This window comes from Neovison vison, chromosome 3 (assembly GCF_020171115.1).
Source record: "Neovison vison isolate M4711 chromosome 3, ASM_NN_V1, whole genome shotgun sequence".
Lineage (NCBI taxonomy): Eukaryota > Metazoa > Chordata > Mammalia > Carnivora > Mustelidae > Neogale > Neogale vison.
The window spans coordinates 213,671,877-213,697,901 of NC_058093.1; the positions used below are offsets into that span (position 1 = coordinate 213,671,877).

The window sequence follows — 26,025 nt, forward strand, 5'->3', positions numbered from 1 at the left end:
TCTGGAGAAGAACAAAATGCATTTTAATGATTTCTGCAGCCCACAGGACACCCATGTGGGGCCTGGTGAGGAATGGCAAGGCCATCACACAAAGTAGGCGGCCAGGGCTGACATCTTGTCCTTGGGCCGCCTGGCATTGGGCTTGCCAGGCGGCCGCCGGCCCCGAGCCCGCCCTCGGCCCTGCCTCCTCCCTGGGCCGCCGCGGTGCATGGGGTGGCAGGAGGCTGCATGCTTCAGCTCCACGAGCTCCTGGAAGATGGGGTCGCAGAAGACACAGCCCGTGTGCTGTGTCTCGTCGCCTGGGAGTGGGGACTTGGCCTTGTTGAAGTCCACGGCGAGCAGGGCGGCCTCGCAGGTACTGCAGGTGTCGGCGGACACACGCACGCGGTAGGCGTTCTCGAAGCAGTGTGCCACCACGTTGCACTTGTTGCATGCCACTTTCCACTTGGGGCCTGAGGTGGGGTCCAGCACCAGCACGCCACCCTCACAGCCCACGCACTGGCCGATGCCCAGCATGCTCAGCGAGTGTTGACACGTGGGGTGTGTGCACTCGTTGCAGCCCATGCCTGGTGGGGGGAGGGCAGCCCATGATGCACACCCCCATCTCCTCCCCCTTCCCCCCGAGGGGCCTCCTCCCAGGGTCTCACGGTCTGGAGCCCTCATCCCAGCAAGAAGCGTTCCTCTTGGCCTTGTTTATGCTGGGTCTCGGTACCCCTGCTGCCACTGCCCCTGCTTCTCTGCTTCTCTAAAACCTCCTCAACCTTCGAGAGCCAACCCCTCATGATTTCTAGGCCTTCCTGGTGGCCTCCAGCCAGGTTCATCCCCCACTTTGTTTTGCTTCCACAGCTCATTCCAAGCTCCAGCCAAGTGGCTCTTATGCCCTCGGATTACATCAGATTACAGATTATCCCTGGAAGCTGCTGGAGGGCAGGGCAGAGCCTCAGTGATGCCAGCAGCTCAAATGCAGACTGTCCCTGTCACACAGGTGAGGCCTGAGTCAGGAGGGGTGAATTGAGACCCCTGAGGACTCCCCAGGCCTCCAGGTGAAGGTGGGTAGATGCCTCTCACTGTGCCTCATTCCTGTTCATGGCATGGGGTGATGACACAAGGGGCTGGGTGTGGTGTAAAGGACAGCATAGCCAAGGGCGAGCATGTGAGGCCCTGGGCCCCCTCTTAGACTCTCGGTCCCACCCGGACACATGCTTTCCTTTCTCCAGTAATAACCGTGAGGAGACAGAACAGTGGTAGACACTGACTGAGAGCATACCCCCTTGCCAGGAGGGGTCCCCCAGCCGGCTGCATCCTCTCACTTGGGAGGGGGCACAGCACTCCTGCTGCCCAGATCCTGAACGAGCTGACTATAGTTGCCTAGTCGACTCTGACTGGCATGGAGAGAGGCAGACAGTTGGGCCACCTCAGCAGGGCCCAAATCCACCCCAGGACTCCCACCCCCACACTGGTGTGGGGGCTGGGGCAGAGCCCCTCACAGACCAGCATGGTGTGGGGCCGGGGCGGGGCCCAAAGAGGCACTATGGACACCCAGGGGGACAGGCCAGCCTGTCTCCGGAGGGAGCGGCCTAGGCCCAGAGACATGGCACTCACCTTTCTTCATGTCTCGGAAGGGCGGGTGGTTTGAGCAATAGGGGCACAGTGGATAGCTCTTGCCCCGAGAGCCTGATGACCACAGGACCAGCTCGAAGTCATCCAGCGGGCACCGGAGCTCCTTGTAGAGCTTGATGGTGCCATTCTGGGGGAGCGTGTAGGTCTCGTCACAGTGTGAGCAGTGCAGGCGGCTCGGCTTGGCCTGAGGTAACACCAGTGAGGGGGTTCAGGGTCACTGAGGCCACCCAACTTTCCTGCCTACCTTCATTCTCATGATACCTAAGTAGCCGGTAACATGTAATCCACAATGCATGTAACATGTAATCTATAACATAGGACAAACAACACAGAATATGCAACATGTAACAAGTCATGCACAATGTAATATGTGATACAGAAAATATAACATGCAATACATAATACATGATATGTCATATATATGATATGTATCATGCATGTTATGTCATATATATGTCATATATATATCATACATACGTTGTGTAGAGAATATGTAGGTACTGTGTAGTACATAGCACCAACATGTAACGTGTAACACGATAGTATACCTCTGTACGTAACAGAATGCAGACACATAATAAGTGTTGTATGTAATAGGTAATAGGTCACACATAACACAAAACGTGGAATGTGTTGCCAGGCAACAACCTCTCAGGCAAGGACCCCTGGCCACGAGTCTCAGCACACTTGCTGCACACATGAAGAAAGGCAGTTCTAAATCCCCTGTGTGTACACAAGTACCCAGCACAGCAAATAATGTTTTGTTAGGAAAAACCAGACAATGTGTTTAAGTGGCCTCACAGTGTACATGTCCCTGGGGTCAGGGGACACTATGGGTGTCTGTGGGCAAGGCCGGGTAGGCCTCTCATGCTTGTGTGACAACCAGGACCAAGACCGTTATTCCTGCAGGACTGAAGATAAAGCAGAGGCTTCCACAGGTGGCAAGACTTGACTGAGTCTATGCCTGCCAGGGCCAGAGGTTAGAGGGGAGGCCACAGCCCTTCACCCTGCTTACCTGGATGTATTTCATAAACCGGTGGCACTTCCCACAGCGGGACAGGGGCTTGCCCGTGGCCGCCAGGGGCGAAAAAGACACCTCCATCAGCTCATCCATGCCTGGGGGCAAGCAGTGCAGGGAAGAGTCACATCCTCTGGGCCCGGCAGCCCATCTTCACCTCAGATAGGCAGGCAGAGGGGAGGTCCCCATGAGTGGGCCAGGACCTGATGCGTGCCTCTCAATCCCCGAGGGTGCGGGGTCACAGAAGGGCAGAGCTGCCACCTCACTGGTCACCTGAGCCGGTGGCTTGTGTGCGGTGGTGAGATGCCCGTGGTTTAACCCCGATGATGATGACAGCCTGGCAGTGAGGCGCCACTGCTTTGTCCTCCCAACGGAGCCCCAGAGTCTGGACTCCAGATCTGTATACCAGTCCCACACGGCCATGGTGGCCCTGACCCAGGGGTAGGGAAGAGGGGAGCCTCACCAGCGATAGAGTCCACGAAGTAGTGGAACTTCCTCTTGAAGACATCCAGCGTGTGGCCCAGGACCTGGCGGTAGTCAGCCTTGCCCTGGGCGATCAGGTTTAGCTGCTTCTCGACTGCACTGCGGATGGTGGGGAGCACCAGCTCTGCGTCTGCAAGGTGCGGCGGTGGGGAGGGGTCAGGTGCCACTGGGAGCACTCACATCGAGGGGTTGTGGCCGGCCCCCACCAGTTCAGCCTGGAGTCCCATGACCCCAGGCCCTTCCTCATTTCCTACCCAGAAAATCCCGTGTGGAGTGGCCGGGGGCATTCTGTCTCTGGGACAGTGTCACAGTTTCTGGGAGTCCTGGGGCCAGGCCTATGCCCCACCATCTCCCCTGGTCTCCTTGGAATCTCTCGGGGACAGAGCAGACAGCTCTGCAAGGAGGACCCAGGGCCCAGCTGGTCTGTGGGGAAGCACCCCTTGCACCTTCTCTTTTGGAACCTTTGTACTTGTCCATCCATCCATCAACAACATGGAGCACCCTGCTGGGAAACGTCCTCTGGGGGGTGCTGGTATAGTACCCTTGCAGTGGGAGGTAGGGCCTTCCCACAGGGCCACGGCCCATCAGAGACCACAGGCCAAAAAATGCAGTGCCACAGCATTGGCAGGAAGCCAGGAAGCCACAGCCGGCCAGACTCACCAATCTTGTAGTAGCCATGCACCAGGACGATGCCCAGGTTGGTGGGCTTGAGCCGGCGCCCACTCTCCACAGTGACATAGTTGCGTTGACAGATGTTGTTGATGTGCACGGGGATGCTGGCGTCCGTCCCTGCAATACACAGCAAGGCTCTGGGGTTCCTCAGCTTGCCTCCATCACGCTGTAGGCTCCACATCTGCACCCACCTCCCATGGGGCCCCGGTTCTCAGCCCCTTCCCCTATTTCCGGCCAGCACTGTGTGGGACACCAAGTGTGTGTTTCAAGAATGGTCTCGTGAATCCAAAGATGGTTCTCCCAGTGCCAGTGCTGGGGGCTTAATCCCTGTCTACAGACAACAGAGGCTCACAGAGGTTAAGGAACTCTGCCAATGTCACGGGAGCTCATTCCACCTGCCCCTCACATATGGGAAAGGTGACCACCTCGGGCTCTCCTGCCTTGATTCTAAGATACCTGAGCCTTCTGGAACCAGGGCTCAAGACCCCTGAACACAGAGAAACTCCCAGGCTTGCTGCCAGATCGTGCCCTCTGAAACCTGCTCAGGATCACCCACTTTCTGGCTCCCAGGTGCCTCGTGATTAGTTTCCGGGGTGGGACCTCCCCTGGAGACTTCAAAGTCCCCTGGCACTGTCAGATGCTGCCCTTACGGCTCCACCGTGCTGAGGAATCTCCTTAGATGGTGCTCAGAGGCTAAGGGGATCACACTTAAAGGATAATGCTGGGACTGGGGTCTGGATCCCTTGCATTCTTGCCACTGCTAGAGGGGAGAGCCTCTTCAAACAGCCCTGGGGGCCCCAAGTCAACAGGGCTGCTTTTGGCCACTGCCTGGTTCAGAAGGTCACAAGAGCCCTCTCCGTGGACACAAACTCACTTTTGGTCATGGGGTCTAAGGAGCCATGGATTTGTCAATGGAGAAGCACAGAGGATGCTGGGGGAGCAGTACCCACACCCCACAGCCTCTGTACCTGAGGACCCAGGGCAGGACCCACAGCAGGCACCAGGCCCCTGGGAAGAAGCAGGTGCAGCTCTCCAGCTGAGGCCTCCATTGTCCCCAGAGCCCCAGCCTCAGGTGGGACGTTACCCGTCATAATTGTTGGTGACAGAGCAGAAGCCAGGGACAACAACTGGGATGCTCGAGGCCCTCCAGAGCCTGGTCAGCTGTGGGGCACATCAGGGAACATCAGGGACCAGGCAGCTCCCATCGGAGTGAACACTGCCTGAGGAGCTGGCCACACCCTGGGCCCCAATTACCAGGTGCTAGGCACGGAGGGGTCACGGAGCAGCTCTGGAAGCACCATCTCCTGGCCCATGGTCCCAGGATGGGGACCCTCGGGCCCAGGGCCAGGGCAGACAGGTGCACCCACCAATGCCATGCTTTTCCATGAGTGTGATGAGCTCAGCCTCAGTCAGGTAGTCGGGTGGGCTTGTCTGCTTCTCCAGCATCTTTATCTCGCTCACAGGAAAGGTGTCGCCCCTCTGGCAGGTGGGCAGGCTCTCCTCCAGAGGCACGCTCTGCCAGGGCATGATCTCCGTGAAGCCTGGGGACACAAGATGCGACCACTCAGGGTCCTGCCCAGGCAGTTCAGACCCGAGACACTGGGCCTCCCTCTCCCGGAATGACGGAGAACATTCTGTTAGTCTGTGGAGGTGTGGGAGGAGCCACAGTGGGATGTGCAGCTGTACCTGGAGAGATGACGGTTTTGCCCGTGCAGGTGAAGTGCTCGGACCCAATTCTGAAGGCGATGGTGCTCTGGAGGTACTTGCAGTCGTAGCTCACCGTGGCGATGAAGTGTCTGGTGATGTACTCATACAGCCGCCATGCCTCGCCCCCTGCAACACGCACAGAAGCTTGTCCCTGGCCAGGGACTGGTTCTAGGACACCCCCCCCACCCCAGTTCTCCCTTAGGCTGCAGAGCCCTGGCTGTTGGCACAGGATGGCAGGGCTGGCCTGCACCGACGCTCAAGAGAGGAGGAAACACAGGAAGAGAAAGTGACTCTCCCTGGCTGAGGCGGTTCCTTCACAGCTCAGGCTCCCACATTCCACCCCCGCACTGATGTGGGACTGCTCTTCAGGGCCTGGCCGGTCCGCAGCAAGGGACTTGGAACCATCACTTCAAACTCGGGCTGTGCACAGTGGCCAGTCTCTACAGGTACAGTTCTCCCCTTTCCTGCCTCCTCCCAGGACATAGGCCACCACCACCGCCTTGGTAGGCGGGGCCCTAGCACTCCCAGTCTTGGTCCTGGCCTGTTCTGTCCTGGCCCATCTGTATGCTCCTCCTGCTCCTGCCTCTTGCCAGCGGCCACTGCAGTCCTGTCCTGTCTCACAGCCACAGAACACAACTCTCAGGGGACCCTCTCTGCCATAGCCAGGAGCAGGTGGGGAAGGGAGGGAGCCCCCACATTGCCAACGGGGCCTGACACTGTCCAAAGGTGCCATGTGACAGTAGCTTCCCACCCAGAAGCCTGGAGTGGGTATGTGTGCGTGTGTGTTGGGGGAGTGTCCGATACCTAATTCGGCCTCAGTGGCAGACCTCATGGGGGTAATGGGGGGATGGTCACCAGCGTCGTGGCCCTTCCGTGGCCGGTTGATACCTTCTGCTAACAAGCGCTTTACCTGAGGTAGAGAAGACAAGGTGGTGTATGAGTCTGGACATAGCCGTATTCCCACAGGGAGGGAGCCAGCACCAGTCCCAGGTTTGGAAAGCGCCTGGGCTGGGTCCCCAGACCCTGGCAACAAGCGTGCCCAGTGGCTCTGCTCACTGTGTCGGCCCAGTAGGGGTGGTTGGCCTGCTGTCGCAGAGGGCCCTTCAGGTCGAAGTTCTCGGGGTAGTGGGTGGTCTCGGTCCGCGGGTAGCTGATGTAGCCTTGTGTGTAGAGCCGCTCGGCGGTCTGCATGGCATGCTGAGGCCCCATGCCTGCAAGAGAGGGCAGGCTCAGCTGGACCAAAGTGCCGGGGATGGCCAGGCCCCTGCCTATGGGTCTGGGCATTCGGGCTCCCCACCGAAGGTGGCCAGGGCCTCCTGGTAGGTCAGGATAGCTCCGAGTGGGCACCACAAGCACATGGAGCTACTGGCCAGGCATCTGTCCCTGGGCAGCATTCTCCAAGGCCAAGTCTTGAACTTGTGAAGTGGACCTAGGATAGGAACGCTCCACAGTCCCACCCTCATGACATGGGTTATGCCGATTCAATGTGGGCTCCAGAGTGCTGATCTCGCACACTCCATGGAGCACCTGGGGTCTGCTTTGGGGTTGGCTGTTGTCCCACTATGACAGCAATCGCCCCCCATTCTGAGCCACCTGGGTATTTCTGTCCTCATGGCACTCCGGGACCACCGAGGGATGGCTTATCCTCCTGCTTCTCCCTGACCAGCAGATGCTGGCCCTCAGCTGTCGGTCACTTGGTGTCATCACTGCCCTGAGGATCCCTGAAGATGCCACTCTCCAACTGTCCAGGTTCCCCAGGCTGCAGCGGCTACCAATGCCTTGAGGCCAAAAGCTGTCAGAGAAGGCTGACTTTCCAGTCCCAACCCCTTCTCACTGCCATGGAAACAAGGCCCAGAGAGATTACGTCAACACTGGTCGCATTTGTCCATGCAGGAGGTGGGTCCAGAGCGCCAGCCTCCCACTCGTGGCCTCTCCCCCTATACCAGGGAAGCTGCTCTGGGTTGCTAATGCCAGGATGCCCCCTGTCGGGTGGTGGCACTCACTGCCTCCACTCTTGTGAGGGTGCACCATCTCAGTCATGTCATCCTCAGAACAAGCAAGACCCTGCAATGGCCATGACGGCCGCCCTGGGTTCCTGTGAGGAAATCGAGGCTCTGGGACAAGAAAGAGTAGCCAAGCTGAGATGGTACCAGAGTTTGGGTCCAGAGCTGGAACTCCATCGTCTAACGCCTCTGAGGGGACTCCACTGAGCCAGTGACACATGAGGGCTTGCCCTGCAGGGGACCCCTAACCATGGGCTTCCATGTGTTCAACCCAGGCAGCAACTGAGGAGATGTTTAGTCATACAAAATGGTCTGCATTTTCCCCACATAAATTCAAAGAAGCTGTTGAATATTAACCAACAATCCTCTGAGAAGGGATCCTCTTGCATGTTAGTTTGTTATTAGTTATTTTCACTCTGCAATTTAAGAAAAATGAATTCTGCACGAAGCTCAGATTCCCACTAAGCCTCACAGGATACTGCAGGTGGGCTGCTCCTTGACGCAAGTGAGCATGGAGCGGGGGGGCATTCGGCACAGGTGAACACGGAGCGAGGGGCCTCAGCCTGGGGGAGCAGAGCAGGGGGTGGGGGAGGCACTTGGCATGGGTGAGCACAGAGCAAGGGGCCTCAGCATGGGTGAGCATACAGAGCGGAAACTGGGGGGCAGTTGGCATAGGTGAGCATGGAGGGGGCTACTTGGCACAGGACAGCACAGAGCGAGGGGCCTCAGTATAGGTGAGCACACAGAGAGGGGTTTGCGGGGGCACTTGGCACAGGTGAGCATGGAGGGGGCTACTTGGCACAGGTGAGCACGGGGGGGGGCCTCCGCAGGGGTAAGGACAGTGGGGGACCGGGGGGGCACTCAGCACAGGTGAGCGTGGAGGGAGAGTGCCGCTAGTAGTGGCGAGAGCATCAGCACTGGCCCCCATCCCCAGGCACTGCACCAGGGCTGAATGGTGAGCCATGGACCCGTCCCAAGAAGTCTTTGTGGGCTTTGAGGAACACCCCTACATACCCAGAGAAGAGCTTGCTACTCGCAGCATCTCCACAGTGTTCAGGGCGAGGGGCCGCTGCTTGGCCTTCTCTTTCCTGCTTGTGGCCTCCACCTAGAAGACAGCACAGTCAGGGATTCCGGTGGCAGGGGAAGGATGCCGTAATAGAGAATCCGGCTGTGTGGCCAAAGGTCTGGTTTCATTCACTTGGTCTTTCTGCTTCTCAATTTCACTCTTTACAGTGGTCTCAAGACTTGAGTATTTATTTAGGCCCAGAAAGGGAAAAAGAAAAAAAAAAAACTCTTTTCTAGAGAATTTCTAGGGAAAAAGAAAACTTAGAAGAATGGCAAAGAGCCAGGAGAAGGGGTTGTGAACTCAAAATCCTCCAGGAGCCAGTGGCAGCCAGGCGGCCCGGCCATGGGCATTGCAGGTGAGGTCTGGGCCAGGCCACGGAGCTCGGGCCCACCCCAGGGGCAGCTGCTCACCCCTCACTGCCCCCGAACATTCCACATGGGCCTACTGGCATTGCCTCATCTTCCAGTTCGTCAACAAAAGCTGCAAATCAGGACTTTTATGTGAAATCTTGTAATTTTCCAATTTTGGTAACTATTTTGAAATACTTGCAAACACCAAGCAGTTTAAAGAAAATACTGGTCAGCTTCAAAGTCTGGGCTGAGCGGCTGTCAGAAGAGAGGGCTCTGTCTTGCCTGAGGCAAAAACAATCCAAACAACTCAAGTCCAGTGCCCTGCCCCTCCCAATCCCATGGAGACCCAGCTACAGGTCAGGACTGTGCCTTCTGAATTCTAGACCAACAAAAGTGGGGGCAAATTTAGGCCAAAATGGGTATGTGCATCAGGGGAGACTGGGACTACTATGGGTGAGATCTGGAGAAGGTGGCAAGGGTCTCCTGAGCAACGTGATTGTGAATAAAGAATGAAGCAGCTTTCGACAAGAGAAGGCTGCTGAAGGAGGCCAGGCCGCACCTTCACGACTCCAGTAGCTGGTAAGGCTGCGGGCTGCTGTGATGATGGTGGACCTGTCTCCACCCTAGGCAGCCAGCCCCTTGCCAGGTGGCATCATCCTCTTCCTAACAGCCAAACACGTGACCCTCAAATTCAATAAAACCCTGAGGAGAAAGAACCACAGCACCACAGAGGCCATGAAAGCTGACCGAGGTTGGGCTACCCCACGCTAGCTGGTGTGACCCTCGGCAGGTCACACAGGTCCCGGTGGAGTTGTTAGCGTTCAGCATCACAGAAAAGGGACATTTGTGTGAAATGGGAGTCCTGCCAAAAGGAGAGAATGCCCCTGGGCTCCTGTGGAAAGGGGCTGGCAGTCGGTGGACGTGGGGCAGTGCCCAGTACAGAGCAGGGGCACACCACAGTGACTGCGAGCATCAGGAACCATTTTTCTTTCCAAAACATGTCTGTTTCTGAAAAGGAGACCAAGATGGCACCTTAGGTCACAAGCTGCTTTTGCAGCCAGAAGCGTCTAAAGGCCTCCTCCCACCCAAAGCAAACATGACAGATGTGGGCAGGGAAGGCCCACCTGGGCTTCCTTCTCCAACTTTGTCATGTTTAAGAACATCTGGGCGATCTCCCGGTCGAACACTCGCACTCGGTCCCAGTCCAAAAGAAGAGATCTGTCTTTATCCGCATTAACCTGTAGGAAAAAGGATAAAAAAAGAAGACGGGAAAGAAATATCCAGCTGAGCGCACTGCCAGGGAAGGGAATTGAGGCAGATGAAGCTGCTCCTTGTCTGGGAGGGCAGCGGTCCCATCTCTAAGTCTCACGGCCATACCTGTACGGGTGTGCCTAGGTGCATAGACAGGCAGCTTGAGACCCAGCCCGGTACCGAGGGAGGGCTGCTCTGATTCAGGCCTCTCCCTTGAGATTAGGCTGGTGGTCTAATGATGGGAGCCCAAAGCTGAGGCTGCTGTGTCTTTAAGGAACATGGGAACCTACACCTCAAAGGCCATCCCTGCCCATCATCTAATGCCTGGCCAACACTAGGTGTGGCCCTTCCGGGTGCCCCCCCGCCCCATGTCAACCAGACCAGCTCTGTATTATGTTTTAAATGTTACAAGCAGCTTACATGGAAGATTTTATTTGGAAAGAGGATTCTAAGACTTCAAAACATTTGAAGTCAGGGGACTATGGCCCTCGGTTCGGACCTTGGATCTGACCATCACAGCTGATGGCCCCGAGTTATGACCTCTCCCCTCCACACTGCCAAAGCTGACTTCATTTCTGCTTCTGTAAGTTCAATGCATCCAAGCCAATGAAGGCTAGGGTCCCTTCTCTGGGCACCCTGAAGAACACTCTGGCCTCCCTCCTCTGTGCGCTTGGCCTTCAGGGCTTGCAGGGCTAGGATGATGATGGAAAACCCTCAGAGTCCACAGCCTGAACCCGGAAAGACCCAGCATGCAGAGGGAAGGGAAAGCAAACCTTGGCCTGCAGCACCCAGTAGGTCTCCGGTTTGAACGACTGGATTTTATCATGTCTCTCCACACAGAAGCCCAGGGTAGGGGTCTGACATGGCCCAAAAGAGATGAGGGAGCTGTCCAGATTGCCATATTTTCCCTGGAAGTACTTAGTTTGAAACCTACAGGGAGGCATGGGACAGAGAAAGATATTCTGGTCATGGATTTGCTCAAGACACCATCATTAACCAGCCATGTGAGTCCAGCCTGGGGCCAGCTGGTCGCGGCGCCCTGCTCAGAAGACAGGGGACAAGGTGAGGACACACTCAGCAGCGGACCCGAGGAGGCTGTGTGTGGGTTGAGAGGAATCACGTGTGTGTAGCACACATGGCGTGGAAGGCAAGAGAGAAGAGCAGACGCTGCACTGATCCTGGGGCTGGGAAACCCTTCTAGTCTATTCCATCCCCTCCACCCTCTCCCCAAGACCCACAACCTGCTTGTCACATGGTGCCCTGTGTGGTCTAAATCAGCCAGACAGATGGCTTCCTTCAGGGTATGTAGAATATTGGCACTGGCCTAGTGCTATCCAAGTGCAGGGTGACCAGGGGGAACGGTGAGGCAGGGGCTCTGGCCATGGGGTGGGCAGCCGGCACCTGGTGAACGCACAGCCGATACGCAGGTCCAGCTCTTGCCTGGCGTCCACCGACAGCGCCTCGTTGTGGTCGGGCTCCCCCAGGCGGGCCATGGCGGCGCAGATGTCCGTGTCCGTGATGGAGCTGAACCTGGCCCGGAACACCGTCTTTTCGCCACCGTGGGCTGGATTCATGACGGGCAGCACGGCGTCTAGGACCTGGGGGAGGCGGCCCAGTGGTCACCCACCTTGGAGGTCTCTGCCTTCTGCTCTGCATCCCACCTGCGAGGCACGATTCTTCTCCCAGCCGAACCTCACCGCGTGGGACTTCCTCTCCCTCCTGCCAGCCCTGCCACCATCCCCTTCCCCATCCAGAAGTTTCAGTCTCTCCCCAGCAATCCTGCTACATGGCTTCTTCTTCCACTGACAAACCTGTTCAAACACCCGCCCCTTACTACCATCCTCTCTCTCACCTTCTTTCATCCCAGCCAAACCAGGAAATGCTTATACCCTGGATGCAAGGGAGCTCAGTCACAAAATCCTCCTCGCTTGACCCATTTCCCTTCCTTCTAGAGGGCAGAGTGCTAGGAGGGGTAGATGGAACTTTTAAGAGACTGAAGAAAAGCCAGGGAAGGAAAATAGAATGAGGAGGAAAAGGCAGAGGGCAGGATTGGGGAGAGCACAGGGTACTCCCAAGGTGGGAGCTTGTGGAGGGGCCTCAGGGCTGAAGTATAGCATAAGACCGGAGCCAGATTCACCAAGGCGGCTGTACAGTGAGGGAGCCTGGCCACGCTGCTTCATTACGAGAAAGAGGTGCCTTCGTTTCTGAGGTGGAGAAAGCCCCATGAGTTTCCATCCCCAGACGCAAAGGCCCCCACAGGGGAGGAGCAGCCCTGTAGGGAAGGGGCTGGGAGTGGAGTGTCTGGGAAGGGACAAAGCATGATCATGTTTATTGAGGATGCTGTGCTGGAACACGGGGTGCCCTGAGCTCCCTCTGTCACACAGGAAGCGTTTCCTGAGCCCCAGGTGTGCCAGGCCCCAGGTGAGAGCTGGGGTGCAGAGGCAGGAGGGTGAGTGGCATCAGAGGACACCTGCAGTCAAGTTAGGACCCGTGTGAGGGCGCCACACATGCAGCCAAGGCATACAGGGAGGTTGGAGACAGAAGGCTGGAGGGCATCTTGGGTGGGGAGTGGACGGTGAAGGCCAGAGGTGAGAAAAGGAGTGAGGAACGTAGCCAAGTGGCAACCAGCCTCGGCCGAAGGTCCCTGAGAGGTGCCCAGTAGGCTGCGATGCTGAAAGCGACCCCCCTCCCATCCACCTAGAAAATTCTGCCCTTTCTGTCTGTTCACACAGTGGTCCCAGCAGGGGAAGTAACACACCTTTGCCCTGGGTAGAGTCTGTAAATTTGGAAGTGTCTATGTAATTTCCAAAATAAAGGAGGGAAAAAAAAAAGGCATTTTGAAGGCAACATCATGGATTCCTGGCCACAGCCCCTGGAATGGGGTGACTGCAAATACAGTCAGCAGAAAGACCAGAAGTGAGGACCGCAGTGGGTCTCCCTCTCACCTCAAAGCAGATGTTCTCCCCCTCCTTGTCGCAGTCCAGCCACAGCACGATGTAGTCGCAGCCTTTGCCCTCCACCTGCCACAGAGCACACAGCCACTGGCACCTCCATGGCCTGGCCCACACTGTCCATGCGCTCCCTCCTGGCACGTGAGCCCTGCAGAGCAGGACGGGTGCCCAGAGCAAGGCCTGGGCTGAGCAGATGTGCTAGCCATGGTTAGGCTGCCTTTGCCACTTAGAGAACTTCGCTCAGAACTTAGTGTTTTGGACACAAAAAGGTTATAAATGCAATATGATCTTAACCCCAAAAAGTGCTTGGGGAGAGGGGTGAAATGAAATAAGCCTAAAGGTTAATGGGTGTTGTCTTAGGCAGTGTGATTCTAGATAAATTTTTCTTCCCTCTACTTTCTAATATTTTCCACAATATGTATGCATTTGTTTTAAAACTAGGAAAATCACCAGCACCACCAAACAATTTAAAAAACAGAATTTCTGCTTTCTAGGGCCCAGTGAGAGGCCTGCCCAGGTGGGCCTGTGGGTGGTTCTAAGGCCAGGAACAGGCCTGAAAGGTGCCTCATGGGCCAGCAGGGGGCGCTGATAGAAATCGCTGGGAGGCCGGTATCCAGCAAAGGCCTCCCGGTTCCTGAAAGGGGGAAGGACTCAGGTGCCTGCCTGCACTGCGGGGAGGCCAGGACCGAGACTTCCCAGGCCCCACCGCCCCAGTCCGCGGCACACACCTGCAGGAACTTCACCATGTTCAGCTTGGGGTTAGCTTCCTTCTTCTCTGTCGGGGCTTGGCTGAACAGCTCTGCAGGGTCCACCTTGTCCCACTTGTTGTACTTTCCTACAAACATAGCCATGGTGACATCTGAATCACACTTCCTGACTCACAGAGCTTGACCTCTGCAATGGTCATAACCCTAGGAGAGGGAGGCTTGGAAAACAATTAGGGGCAGACCTGGGCCTTCGTTCCCCCAGGCCGCAGAGGGGAAACCACACCATTACCACCCACAGGAGCCACCCCTGGGCAGGGCCACTGCTGCCCCAGCCTCACTTCAGGACATGCCCTGTGGCTGGCAGCACCATTCCTGGGCTGGCTCACTTTGCCAGAGCACCGAACCATACCACTCATACTTCGGCCTTCTCTCCCAGCCTGCATTTCTGCAACTCTCCCCCCACCCAGCACGTGACGGCACACAGGACAGACGCTCAGGGGATCCCTGTGGGGGATCAATCTTTGGAGCCTCATGACTGGTACCTCCAACCACTTCTCCATGCAGGGCTCATGCCTGCATGCTGAGCATCCCTATTTCGTACAGCCTGGGAGAACCGGGTCAGACAGAGTCAAGTTCAAATCCCAGCTCCCCGCCTCCTGATTGGTGATAAAACTCAGGAATCCAAATGCTTGGCCACACAACTGAATCAATGTCATTGCTGTTACTGAGCAGCAAGAAGTGTTGAGACTTTGCTGTGTGCTAGGCTCTCTATCTTCACTGTCACACTGAGTCCTCAAACAATCCCAGGAAGTAGATGGCACCTTTAGAAGACTCACTTTACCCGTGTGGGACAGAAACTCCTAGGGGCCCCAGTCCCAGCCCATGAGCCTCTGGAGCAAGGGTCAGAGCTTGGCTGGACTCTTGTCAAGCATAGGACCCTGCACCTGCCTGTTGGGTCACTGAAGTGGGCTCTTCCAAGGTGACAGATAGCAAAGATAGAAGTATGACAGTGACGGCCACCGATTAGCCACTGGACAACAGTCACACTCAGCAGGAACCATGTTCCAAACGCCTGCGTGCGCCAGGCCCCCCCTGAGGTGGGCACTCACTGTCTCCAGGAAGTACAGGAAGGAGCACAGGGCATGCAGTAACTAAGGACTCTCTCTGGGATGGAGATCCAGGGGGTGCTGAGCTCCAAGATGTGGGTTCTGGGCACCTCACCCAGGGACCCTGGGTCATCTCTCCATGATCTACTGGCCTCAGGACTCATGGGCTCTGCACGAACCCCTCTGCCTAGAGCCCTCCCCTGGCTCCGACTAGACCCATGGCGGCACTCTGCAAGGCCTCCCTCTGCAGGATAGATGAGCAGGGCCTTGGGGGCTCACCTAGGAAGTCCAAGGTCATCACGTGACCGCAGACAGACGTCATCTTGAAGCGGACGGGCTGGCCAGCGAAGGTCCCGCTGTACTCATGCACCGAGCACGTTCCGTTCAGGCCTTTGTGTGAGGACATGTTTCCTGCAGGGGAGGAGCATGGTGATGGCCACTCCGACAAGCCACAGCCACTGAGGCGGCCCCATGCCCTTCCCCAGGGCAGTCAGTGATTATGGTCCCCAACCACTGCACGTAACTGAGTGCTGGGTGATGTCACGGCTTCTCAAGGGAAACGCAGTTTGCAGCTAACCAACCAACACAGTGTGCTCCCACGCCGAGCCCTGGGCAGGCTGAAGGCAAGGAGCACCCTCTCTGAATGCTCTCGAGATTGACACTCTTGGGCCCTTCCCTGCATTTCTGCCTCACTTCTTTCCAACTTTACTTGAAAGCCTCTGGAGGGCCTCCTCATTATCAAGTCCCATGTCTTTTCACGCTCCCCATTGAAAGCCCCTCGGCATCCGGGGACCTGGCACTTCTCAGCTCTCCCCTTCCCTTCAGAGAGATACCAACGCACTGTCCTACCGTGGTCGTGGTATGTGGGTACCACTTCTAGGTACCCAGGACCCGGGCACCCTTCCTACCTGGACAGAATCCAGAGATAGGAAGGGAAGCAGCACCCCTCCCACTGCCCCAGTGGCCAGAGCGGGGCTAGTGCCCTGGTGTCCCAGGAGGGCCTAGACGAGGGTCAGTCTGGTGGCTCCTCTCGAGTGACATGAGGCACAGAGGTTGCAGCTGCAGCACTTGAGGGAAGAGACAAGGGTCCTGGGATAACGGCAGTATGTGTGGCATGGCCGCAGAATTAGACTGGGGTCTAAGATAGGTGTCAGACTTAGACCAGGGTGGGCGCCTGGCTCTGTCTTCTTCCTTCCAGTGAATTCTCTCTCTGTGTAAGTTACCAGGGCTGCTTGCTGCTTATGACCAACAACTGGACAAGCGCACTGCTCTTACAATGGCTTATCTGGTGCCAAGCTGTGACCAGGCTGTGACCTGGGCACGTAGGTTTTGGGAGTCCCAGCCCTGGCCCACACTGGCTGTGGCCATAAACGCATGCTACAGTGATAATACTGAGATGCTGCATTGACGCCTGCTGTCCTGCAGCACATCAGCTCCAGGGGGCTGGGTACACTTGGGGAAAAGAAGGAAAGGACCGTGCCCCACCCCCACCCCAAGGGCTATCCTCCCTACCTCGAGAGAGGATTTTAGCAATGGACTGGGCCAAGGATGGCTTTTCTGCAACCATGAGCACGGTCCTCATCTTGTCTTAAGGCTGCTGGGGGCTTCGGCCCTTCACACGCCAGTTTCAGAGTGATGGCAATGAGGTTCAGAAACCGCTCTTCTGTGACTCAATGCTACTGTCAATGCTGATTCCTGATGAGAAGACAAGACCCTGAAAACAGAAATGCTTCTAATGGAACCTCTACCACTAAGAAGGAAACTCACTTTAAAAAAAGGAAAAAAGGGGGCACCTGGGTAATGCAGTTCTTTAGCGTCAGACTTTTGGTTTCAGCTTGGGTCTGATCTGAGGGCCGTGAGATCAAGCCCCTCATTGGTCTCCACGCTTGAGGAGTCAGCTTGGGTTTCTCTTCCTCTCTCCGCCCTGCCTCTGCTCACGTGTGCACGTGCTCTCTCTCTATAGAATAAATAAACAAATCTTTAAGAAAAAAAACAAAAAGAAAACAAGCAAACACAATTTCTTTGGGGTGTCTGGGTGGCCCAGTCAGTTAAGTGTCCAGCTCTTGATCTTAGCTGAGGTCTTGATCTCAGGGTCCTGAGTTCAAGTCCTGTGTTGGGCTCTACAGTGGGCATGGAGCCTACTTCGAAACAAAACAAAACAAAAAGGGGGCACCTGGGTGGCTCAGTCAGTTGAGCAGCTGCCTTTGGCTCAGGTCATGATCTGGAGGTCACAGGGTCAAGCTCCATGTCCCACTCCCTGCTCAGTGGGGAGTCTGCTTCTCCCTCTCCCTTTGCCCCACCCCCTGCTTGTGCTCTTTCTATCTCTCTCAAATAAATAAATAAAATCTTTAAAACAAAACAAAGTAAAACAAACAAAACCAAACCCCCAAAATAGGGGTACCTGGCCGGCTCAGTCTGTAAAGCATGCAACTCTTGATCTGAGGGTTGTGAGTTCAAGCCCCACCACACTGGATGTAAACTTTACTTAAAAAACAAACAAGCAAACACCAAACCTGAGGTGAGAAAAAGAAGTTAGGGAAACTTGAAGACATTGGACAAACCAGAGCAATGGAACTGGCTTAGAGATGGACACCTGGGGGACTGGGATCCTTTGGGAGAAGCAGATGTGGCTCCATGACCTCAGGTCAGCCTTGTCATCAAATCCATGCCAGGAAGACTTTGGGGCCTTTGGATCTGGACTGATAGGCTGGGGTAGGCAGATGGCTGGCCCTCCTCCCAGGGCAGAGTTCTGTTTGCTCCCCAGGGTGGAGGCTCACCTCCACCTCAGCTGATAATTGGGATGCCCTGGGACTTTTTTTGTTTTTAAGATTTAGTTTTATTTGAGAGAGAGAGAGAGAGAGAGAGGAAGAAAGAGAAGCAGACTCCCTGCTGAGAGATCCCAACTTGGGGCTCATGATCTCAGGACCCTGAGATCAAGACCAGAGCCAAAATGAAGAGTCGTCAGATGCTCAACTGACTGAGCCACTCAGGCGCCTCGCCCTGGGATGTTTTATAAAATGCAGATGCCAGGCCATGTTCTCCAGATCCTTCTGATCCAAAACTAGACCTGAGACCCACTGGCCAGGGAATCCGGACCCCAGCAAAACTTGACAGCCAATGGACAGTCCAATGGACTCTGATCTACCTTCCTGCCTGCCCCAAGCAACCTCTCACATTGCAGGCCATGTTTTGGCCAGTGAAACTGGACATGACTGTCTAAAGAAAAACATATTCTCAGGCCTGCGTTCCCTTGCTTGGAACATACTGCAAAGCCCGGAGAATGCAGCTCAACTGTACAAAGGCCCAGAGCCTTTAAAGAGCTCTCCATGCCTCCTGCTGGCCCCCAGCCGGTTACAACAGACCGCCCCCCCCAACCCCCGTGGTTAGTTACTGTTTCATATTCCCAGCAGCGCAGGAGCAGCACGAGGTCTACATCACTGCTGGTGATGGTGACAGCTGGTTCCAAGACTGCTTTCGGACAATGAATTCCTGCTGGCTAAGTAAAAGAAACATGAGCCCTGTCTGTCTTTTTGATTCATTGTACATATGGCCTGGACGTTGACAAATATGACACTGTATTACCAAACAACAACAACCACACGACTTCTACTGGGACAACTGGGCAAACTTCGGTGGTGGGGCGGGGCGGGGGGGGTGGGTAAAGCTAGACTCCTACTTTATAATTTCCACCAAAACAGATTCCAGATCTAGCAGAAGTTTAAGCCAAAAGCCCAAACTAGGAAAATACTAGAAGAAAACATAAACTTTGGTATGAAAAGAAGACACCTAAGGATTTCAGAAGTGCAGAAATATACTTCTTTGTGTTTAAAAGCATTTGCCTTCCTTTTCTGTAAATGGTCTATTCACATTTTTTATGCAAATAAAAAAATTTTATTAAAGCTTTTTCTCTCCAGCTGGACTGCTGTTTTCTTATTTTTAGCAGTTGTTTATGTAATGAGGAAACCAGCCCTTTGTGATAGGATAGCCAATAACACCTAGCATAGCATATCAGAAATAGAAAGAGTGGGACGCCTGGGTGGCTCAGTTGGTTAGGCAGCTGCCTTCGGCTCAGGTCATGATCCCAGCGTCCTGGGATCGAGTCCCACATCGGGCTCCTTGCTCGGCAGGGAGCCTGCTTCTCCCTCTGCCTCTGCCTGCCTCTCTGTCTGCCTGTGCTCGCTCTCTCCCCCTCTCTCTCTGACAAATAAATAAATAAAATCTTAAAAAAAAAAAAATAGAAAGAGCTTGTGCTTGTCTCACCAGCAATGATCACGGGGTAAGCACACACGTAGGTGAGGGGCTGGTGACAAACTTGTTAGTAGGTGGTGGAAGTTCAGCTGGAACGATCTCTACCTAGAGCAACTGAAGAGGTCTCTCAAAACTCCAGGCGCATATCCCCAGCAATTCCACCGCTGGGAATGAATTCAATCGTCCCACAATTACTTACTGAGCAATTTATTACTACATGCTCAATACGTGTCGCCATGGCCACATGGGGCGAAGCAGAGCCAGGGAGGGGAGGGATTGGCAGGGGTGAGCCCTGTAACATCTGGGGGGGAAGTCAAGGGAGGGTTGGGTGACAGCAGGGAGGGCACCTTCGGACTTTGGGTTTGCTCTGAGGGAACTGGGAGGTAGTGCAGGGGCAGGATAACCTGACTTCAAGCGTTCAAAGGACCTCTCTGCCTGCTCCAAGAAGGGAGCATCTGGGTCCCTGGGGAGCAGCGGGGTGGGGGTGCCGAGTGAAACTTGGGGTTTGGGCAGATTCCAAAGGCAGAGCCAGCAAGACTGGGAATGGGAAGTGAGGTGAATGGAGAACAGACTCCAGGGCCTTTGGCTTCGGCAGCTACAGGATGGGATTCCCCATTTGTTGAGATGGGAACTAGGAAGAAGCAGCAGCTCGGGACGAAGGTACAGGTGTCTTCAATGCGAGCTGCCTGCCGGCCAGCCAGCTGGACTATGGAGGAGGCAGTGGCACATGGCAGGTGTGGAGTGGGCAAAGGAGCCCAGGCTGTGAGCCGGAGGCAGTGGCACATGGCAGGTGTGGAGTGGGCAAAGGAGCCCAGGCTGTGAGCCGGGGAGATGAGCTGACTCAGGAAAGGTGGGATCCTGGAAGTCCAGAGAAAAGGCACTTCAGAGGGGAAGCCCCCACCATGTAGAAGGCTACAGATACCTGCAGGCCGGGTGAAGGGACAGCAGAGACCTGACCTTGGAGTCTGGAGACTTCGGGTGCCAGGTGACCCTGCTGGGTGCTGTTTCTTGCAGTGAGTGCCAGAGGTAAAAGCCCGAGTGGGGGAGCTCAAGAAGGCCTGGAAGGAGGGGAGAGGGCACAGTGGGCTTTTTCATTTTAAGATGGAAGAAATGCTGGCAAACATGCTGGCATGTTTGTCTGAGACTAGAACTCATTGAGTTCCCAACCAGTATTTTCAATAGAAAAATCGGTATCGACCAGGTTTTTGATAGAAAAGGTCGAGTAAAGAGGGAAAAGAGAAGATGCAGGAGGCAAGGAGGGACCTGCTGGAGTGATGTCTCCTGGTGGGTGAGGGGTGGGAAGCCGTGGTTGTCCCTGGCCAGAAGGAGGGCCACTCTTCTCTTAGGGCAAGTGTCACCAGTAAGGACAGGAGGCGGTGCTTGGGACAGGCTGACAGCTGCAGGAGAGCTAAATTTAGCAAGGATGGGATCTGCCTGGTCAGTATGAGGGAGAGAGAGGGGCCGGGGTTGAGGGGAATGATTCTCTAAGATGGGTAAGGAGGAAGGGAGGCCATGGGAGGCCCTAAAAACTGTAAGTGCTAGAGTAGGGAGCAGGAGTCAAAGAAAATAGAGGTCAGAGGGCAAGGGGCAGTGGTGTGGGGCCTGAACGGGGTGGGGGATGAGGCCACAGAGGGAGAGGAGGCTGCGAAGCAAGCAGTGGACATGGACACTGTTCTCAAGAGGGAGGATACAGGGGCACCTGTGATGAGACACCCCGCTGGGAAATTCCCTGCAGCATTACCATTCATAATCAAATATTAGAAACAATGTAGCAGACGTCAACAGGGAATCATTAAATCCAAGTATGGTGTACCATGGAACATCAAGCAGCAATTAGAAAGGAGTGCATCTGCTCAGCAAATACTAACATGCATCAGGTTTCAGAGAAATTACATGAAGAAAGTCAGGTGTATGACTGTACAAAGCACTGCCCTCTGTGGGTGCATGTGTACACACACACACGCTCAAGAAATGGCAAAGAACTACCCGGCAGCAGGCCTGAGGTTAGGATATGGAAGCTGGGGCTGGGGGCAGCTTCTGGTAACCAAACTCCCTTACGTACCTGTTACATTTAGTGGTCAATGACTGGTCAAAGAGAACTAAGATTTAAAAGTACAGACAAGGGGCGCCTGGTTAGTTAAGTGTCTGACTTTGGCTCAGGTCATGATCTCAGGACAGTGAAAGGGAGGCCTACATTGGGCTCTGTGCTCAGCAGAGTCCACTTGAGATTCTCTCCCCCTTCCTCTGTTCCTCCCCCTGCTTCCAAGTGTGTGCGTTCTCTTTTTCTCTCTCTCTCAAATAATAATAATAATTTTACCTGAAAATAATACTTTTAGATATCTAAATTTTAAAAATGGACTTTACATCTGAGTACTGCAAACACTTCTCAATGTCCTTTTTTCCTATGGTGTCAAAGTTTCTAGAAGTTTTATATTTCTAGTACTCTTCTGCATACCTAAGGATCCTAAACACCTTTTCAGTAAAAATTAACAGTCTTTTCTAAAGATCCCTTTAGAGAAAAATGTTTTGCCCTAGCATCTTCAAAGGGAGTACCTCATTTATCCCGGGCTAGGGATACAGCTGGACAAAAGCACACCAGCATCCCTCCTGATTTCACACCACCTGTCCACACGTCAGATTAGTTGCCATTTCCACCCCAATACGTGTAGGTCTTTCGCAGCTCTGGCTTGGTCCAACAGTTTATATTTCAGTTCTGCATGAGTACTTTGTAATGATCTCAGTATCACTGATTTACTAGGAAAGAGATAGGACTTCCTTTAAGGATTCAGAATCACGGAATCCTGGGAAGGGAACGCTGGTGATGGTCTGATACAGCCATCTCAAGGAAAAACTAAGGCTCAGAAAGAGATATTCCAAAAGTTACCTGGGAAGTTAGCTGAGTTGCTTTTGAAACTCCTGCTTGCTTACCAGGTATATATATATTTTAAACTGCATCAGGTTCTACCTCTTAAAAGAATTCTGCAGTCTTAACCGTGGCTAATTTTCTGTGATTATCTTGGGCCTCTCCATTTTTCCATGAAGGCACACTCCAATTTCAAAAGGGAAGTCAATGAGGAGAATAAAAGCTGAAAGCAATGGTTTGCAAACTCTGATCATACCACATACCATCTTAAAACCCTTTTGCTCTACCAACGTTATTATTCACTTAAGTTTTTGCTTTTTAACAAATGCTTCAATGTATATTCTTTTAAAAGAGAAATTTTATAGCTTTGTAGGACCTGAAATCCTGTAGTCAATGGCAGCTTCTTTCTGTAACCTGCATGGTTAATCACATTTGATCTTATGGCCTGCTAAAGCTGGGTCTGAAGTTTGTCTTCTTACTTCAAAAGGGAAGATCTGCAAGTGCTATGGAGTTAGCACCCCAAACTGGAACTGTAGTTGGGAGGGCCCAAAGTGAAAGAGAGTAGCCGTTTGGCCTGTTACTAACTACCTAGTCAACTCTCACCAGCAGTACCACCAATAGTGTGTGGCCTTTGGGAGACATAGTCGATAAGGTCCTTTCCTGTCAGTCTTAGGAACAACCGAACTTAACGTGGGAGTGGAGGCCTAGCAGTGGTCCAAAGAGCATTTAGAGCCCTAGGATCTCCCACCTTAGGAACTTAACCCAAACCCCATGGAGTCAGGAAAAGAGGGAACAAAAGCTCCTCCTCTGTAGGCAAGCAATCTCTATAAACTGCTGCTTTGTTTGATCTTGCCAGCCACTCTACAAGGCTGGACTTGTAATTTTTGTTTTTGAACTACGAGTAAACAAAGGTTCAGAACAATTCCGACTGGTGTCAAGTGACCTTTGCCAAAGCTCTAGGGACCCCAGGGCTAAAGGCCATCAAGCCCACGTTGGGCTGACTTCCCCACGTCCTGTTCCCAAAGGCTGAGTAACAGAAAGGCAAGAGAAGGCCCCCGTCATCCTTTTCTTTTCACCTACGGAGAAATTACTACCCCTGGATTCCAGCTAATTTGTTCACAAAGGACCCTCCTTCCTCTCCGTCAAGAACAAGTCAGAGAAACACACCAGGGTGCCCTCAAGACTGAGCCAGGGCCCAGGAGGCGACCAGTGGCCGCGACAGCTGCACCACCTCCCCGAACCTCAGTTTCCCTACCTGTCACAACAGATTAAAACAACAGACCGCACCTCAAAGAACTACAGGGCGGTTCGATGAAGGAGAGTTACTAACTCTAGTGCCTATTCCTTCCATGCACCGGACTAAGCGCTGACCCATCACTTCCTGAACCCCCACTGCAAACCCTGGGGTGGGGGTCCACCCTGCCGGGAAAGAGGCGGCGAGAATATGCAAGAAGACCAAATCTTTTCTCACGCCCCGGGGCTACCCCCCACCCGGCGCCCGGCCAGCATTCGGGCAACGCGCCCCTAAAAGGCCGGCGCTTCCCATTTCCCGGGGTCGCCTGGCGCCCGCCACTCGCCGCTCACCCGCAGCCCCACCGCGGCTCCCGCCTGGACTCCCGCTTCAGCTTTCGCTCGGGGCGTGGCGGGGGTGGGGGCGAGGAACTCGGCAACCTCTACTTCCGGGTCCGGCCGCGGCTGGTGTCCCCCCATCTGCCCTCCGACGCGTGCTCGTCCGCGTCCGCGGGTTCCGTGGCTGGTGCGTACCGGGGGTACAGCCTCCAGATGGCCCTTGCTCGCGCGGTTGTCTGGGATCCCCAACCCTCCACCCAGATCCCTCCTCGCAGCGGCCCTGGGGTGGGGGAGGCGGGGGTCCCAAACCTCCATCCTGACCCCTCCCCGCGGCCTCCCCAAATTCTCCACCTTATTCTTCTCTGCCACCGCGGAAGTAAGAATATTATTTTATAATGATTATAAAAACTGGATTATAGGAAAATATATATGCTGTCAATAATTAACATGAAACTGCGCATGTGTATATGAATGTGTGTAGCAGGCTTCTTTCAATGCTATGAACGTTTGTGGAATGAATGAATGAACTGTGTAAAATATATCTGGAAAACAAATTGGGCAACAAAAGCAATTTTTTGTGTGTGTGTTAAAGCATTAGGGTTATGGAAAGCTTAAAATAATTTTCATGACCCTAGTTAAATATTTCTTAAATAATAGTATATGCACATTTTCCTTGCTCCTTGTAGACACTTTCCCCAACCTGCCTTTTTTGGAATAGGAGCCCCTATAGATGCTCTGGAAAAAGAAAGGTTTTATGGTCAAATTAAGATTGGAAAATGCCAAAAATCAAAAGTCACAGTGAGATTCATTTTAAAAACAGAACTTCTGGTTCCACACCCACTCCTCAGCAAGGTCTCCTCCAAAATGGCAGGTTCATGTTTCTGGTTGCCCATGCCCAGTGCCTTTAAAACACCCTGGATTCCTCTCTTTTTCTCGATTGTGGCCCATCTGAAAATCCTACCATCCCTGTCTTCAAAATATGTTTGAGATCCAATCAGTCCTCCCTATTTCCACTGCCACAATCCTGATCCAAGCCCCGTCTCCCTCCTGGTCTCCTGGACTCCACCCTGTGCCCTACAGTCTGTTTTTCCACCCTGCTAGCACTGAGGTCTAAGGTTGGATCTAAAGGTTGCGACCAGTCGGCAGAGAGGCAACACCAGAGCCCCTCTGCACTTCTAATCCAGTTTGGGTTCATTCTGCCCACTGGGAGATAGCACCTGCGGCCTGGACCCAGCAGGGCCACTGAGTGGTCAGCTCTGGGGGCTCTCAAGTGTGTTCTGGTCAGAGCTGGGAAACTGCCCCTGCCCTCTGCTCTCTGCTTGGAAAGCTCTGCAAGCTCTGCCTGGAAAATCCTCTCCTCAGACCTCCCAGGGAACTGCGGGTCAGGACTTCCTGTGGACTTCCTTAGGTTGACAAATGACCCAGATTCAAAGGAACCCACTGACCTTCCTTAGTTACTACACGGGTACCTTGTAGTGGTGGGTGGGAAACGTGAGCGTTTCTGGGTCTCTCCTCTTGTTGGGTGTAGGCTGAGCCATGGTCTCGATCATACTGTTTTGTTTTTTTTAATTTGACAGAGATCACAAGTAGGCAGAGAGGCAGGTAGAGAGAGATGGGGGAAGTAGGCTCCCCGCTGAGCAGAGAGCCCGATGCAGGGCTCGATCCAGGATCCTGGGAACATGACCTGAGCTGAAGGCAGAGGCTTTAACACACTGAGCCACCCAGGTGCCCCCTGATCATACTGTTAATAGTTAACATCCACCCAGTACTTACTCGTTCTAGGCAATTTTCTAATATTAGTGCACTTAAATCTCATTACAACAATGATTAATATCCTTATAAATGGCAGAGCCAGGCCTTCAAGGTGAGGTGTCTAGGTTCCAGAAGCCAAGTTCTCAACCACTGGCTGCGGGGCTTCTCACTGCTTTCATTCTCTTTATCTTTTCAGGCTTCAGGGCTCAGTCTGTGCTAACTCAGCTGCCTCAATGTCGGGGTCTCTGAGAGACATGGTAACCATATCCTGCACAGGAAACAGCAGCAACATTGTGGGATGTACCTTAAACTGTACCAGCAACTTCCAGGTCTCCAAAGTCCTCACCTACAAGAACAACAATCAGCCCTTAGGAGTCTGGACTTGTTCTGTGGTTCCAAGTTTGGCATCATGGCCCTCCTATCACCGGGCTCCAGGCTGAGGACAAAGCTAGGTTTTTGTTTTTAATTTTTTAATTTAATTTTATTTTTTTAAGATTTTATTTATTTATTTGACAGACAAAGATCACAAGTAGGCAGAGAGGCAGGCAGAGAGAGAGAAGGAAGCAGGCTCCCTGCTGATCAGGGAGTCTGACTCAGGGCTCCATCCCAGGACTCTGGGATCATGACCTGAGCCAAAGGCAGAGGCTTTAACCCACTGA

At 54.0% G+C, this 26,025-nt stretch overlaps 1 protein-coding gene across 3 annotated transcripts; it reads right to left on the reverse strand.

The window, feature by feature from the left end:
- On the reverse strand, positions 1-23,714 carry TOP3B (DNA topoisomerase III beta). 3 transcript variants are annotated; one of them, XM_044243787.1, is made up of 19 exons: positions 23,630-23,714; positions 16,728-16,891; positions 16,447-16,648; positions 15,214-15,345; positions 13,850-13,956; positions 13,116-13,190; positions 11,572-11,768; positions 10,944-11,100; positions 10,044-10,157; positions 8,518-8,608; positions 6,557-6,711; positions 6,305-6,410; positions 5,480-5,626; positions 5,161-5,334; positions 3,782-3,910; positions 3,102-3,251; positions 2,636-2,736; positions 1,603-1,804; positions 1-566 (listed from the first exon to the last, which is right to left on the reverse strand). In XM_044243787.1, exons 3-19 carry the CDS (start codon positions 16,514-16,516, stop codon positions 85-87), a joined length of 2,589 nt encoding a protein of 862 aa, XP_044099722.1. In that variant the 5' UTR covers positions 16,517-16,648; positions 16,728-16,891; positions 23,630-23,714; the 3' UTR covers positions 1-84. The 3 variants fall into 3 exon arrangements, with proteins under 3 accessions (XP_044099722.1, XP_044099723.1, XP_044099724.1); XM_044243788.1 differs by lacking the exon at positions 23,630-23,714 and having other exon boundaries at positions 16,447-16,629; XM_044243789.1 differs by lacking the exon at positions 23,630-23,714 and having other exon boundaries at positions 11,611-11,768.
- Between the last annotated feature and the right edge of the window lie 2,311 nt (positions 23,715-26,025).

Excerpts from the sequence above, each read along its gene's own strand:
- TOP3B (XM_044243787.1), bottom strand. The coding sequence starts at position 16,516 with ATGAGGACCGTGCTCATGGTTGCAGAAAAGCCATCCTTGGCCCAGTCC. Across the intron at positions 8,609-10,043 it reads AGTTGGAGAAGGAAGCCCAG|GTGGAGGCCACAAGCAGGAA; the intron begins GTGGGCCTTCCC and ends GCTGTCTTCTAG. Across the intron at positions 567-1,602 it reads CTTCCGAGACATGAAGAAAG|GCATGGGCTGCAACGAGTGC; the intron begins GTGAGTGCCATG and ends TCCCCCCACCAG.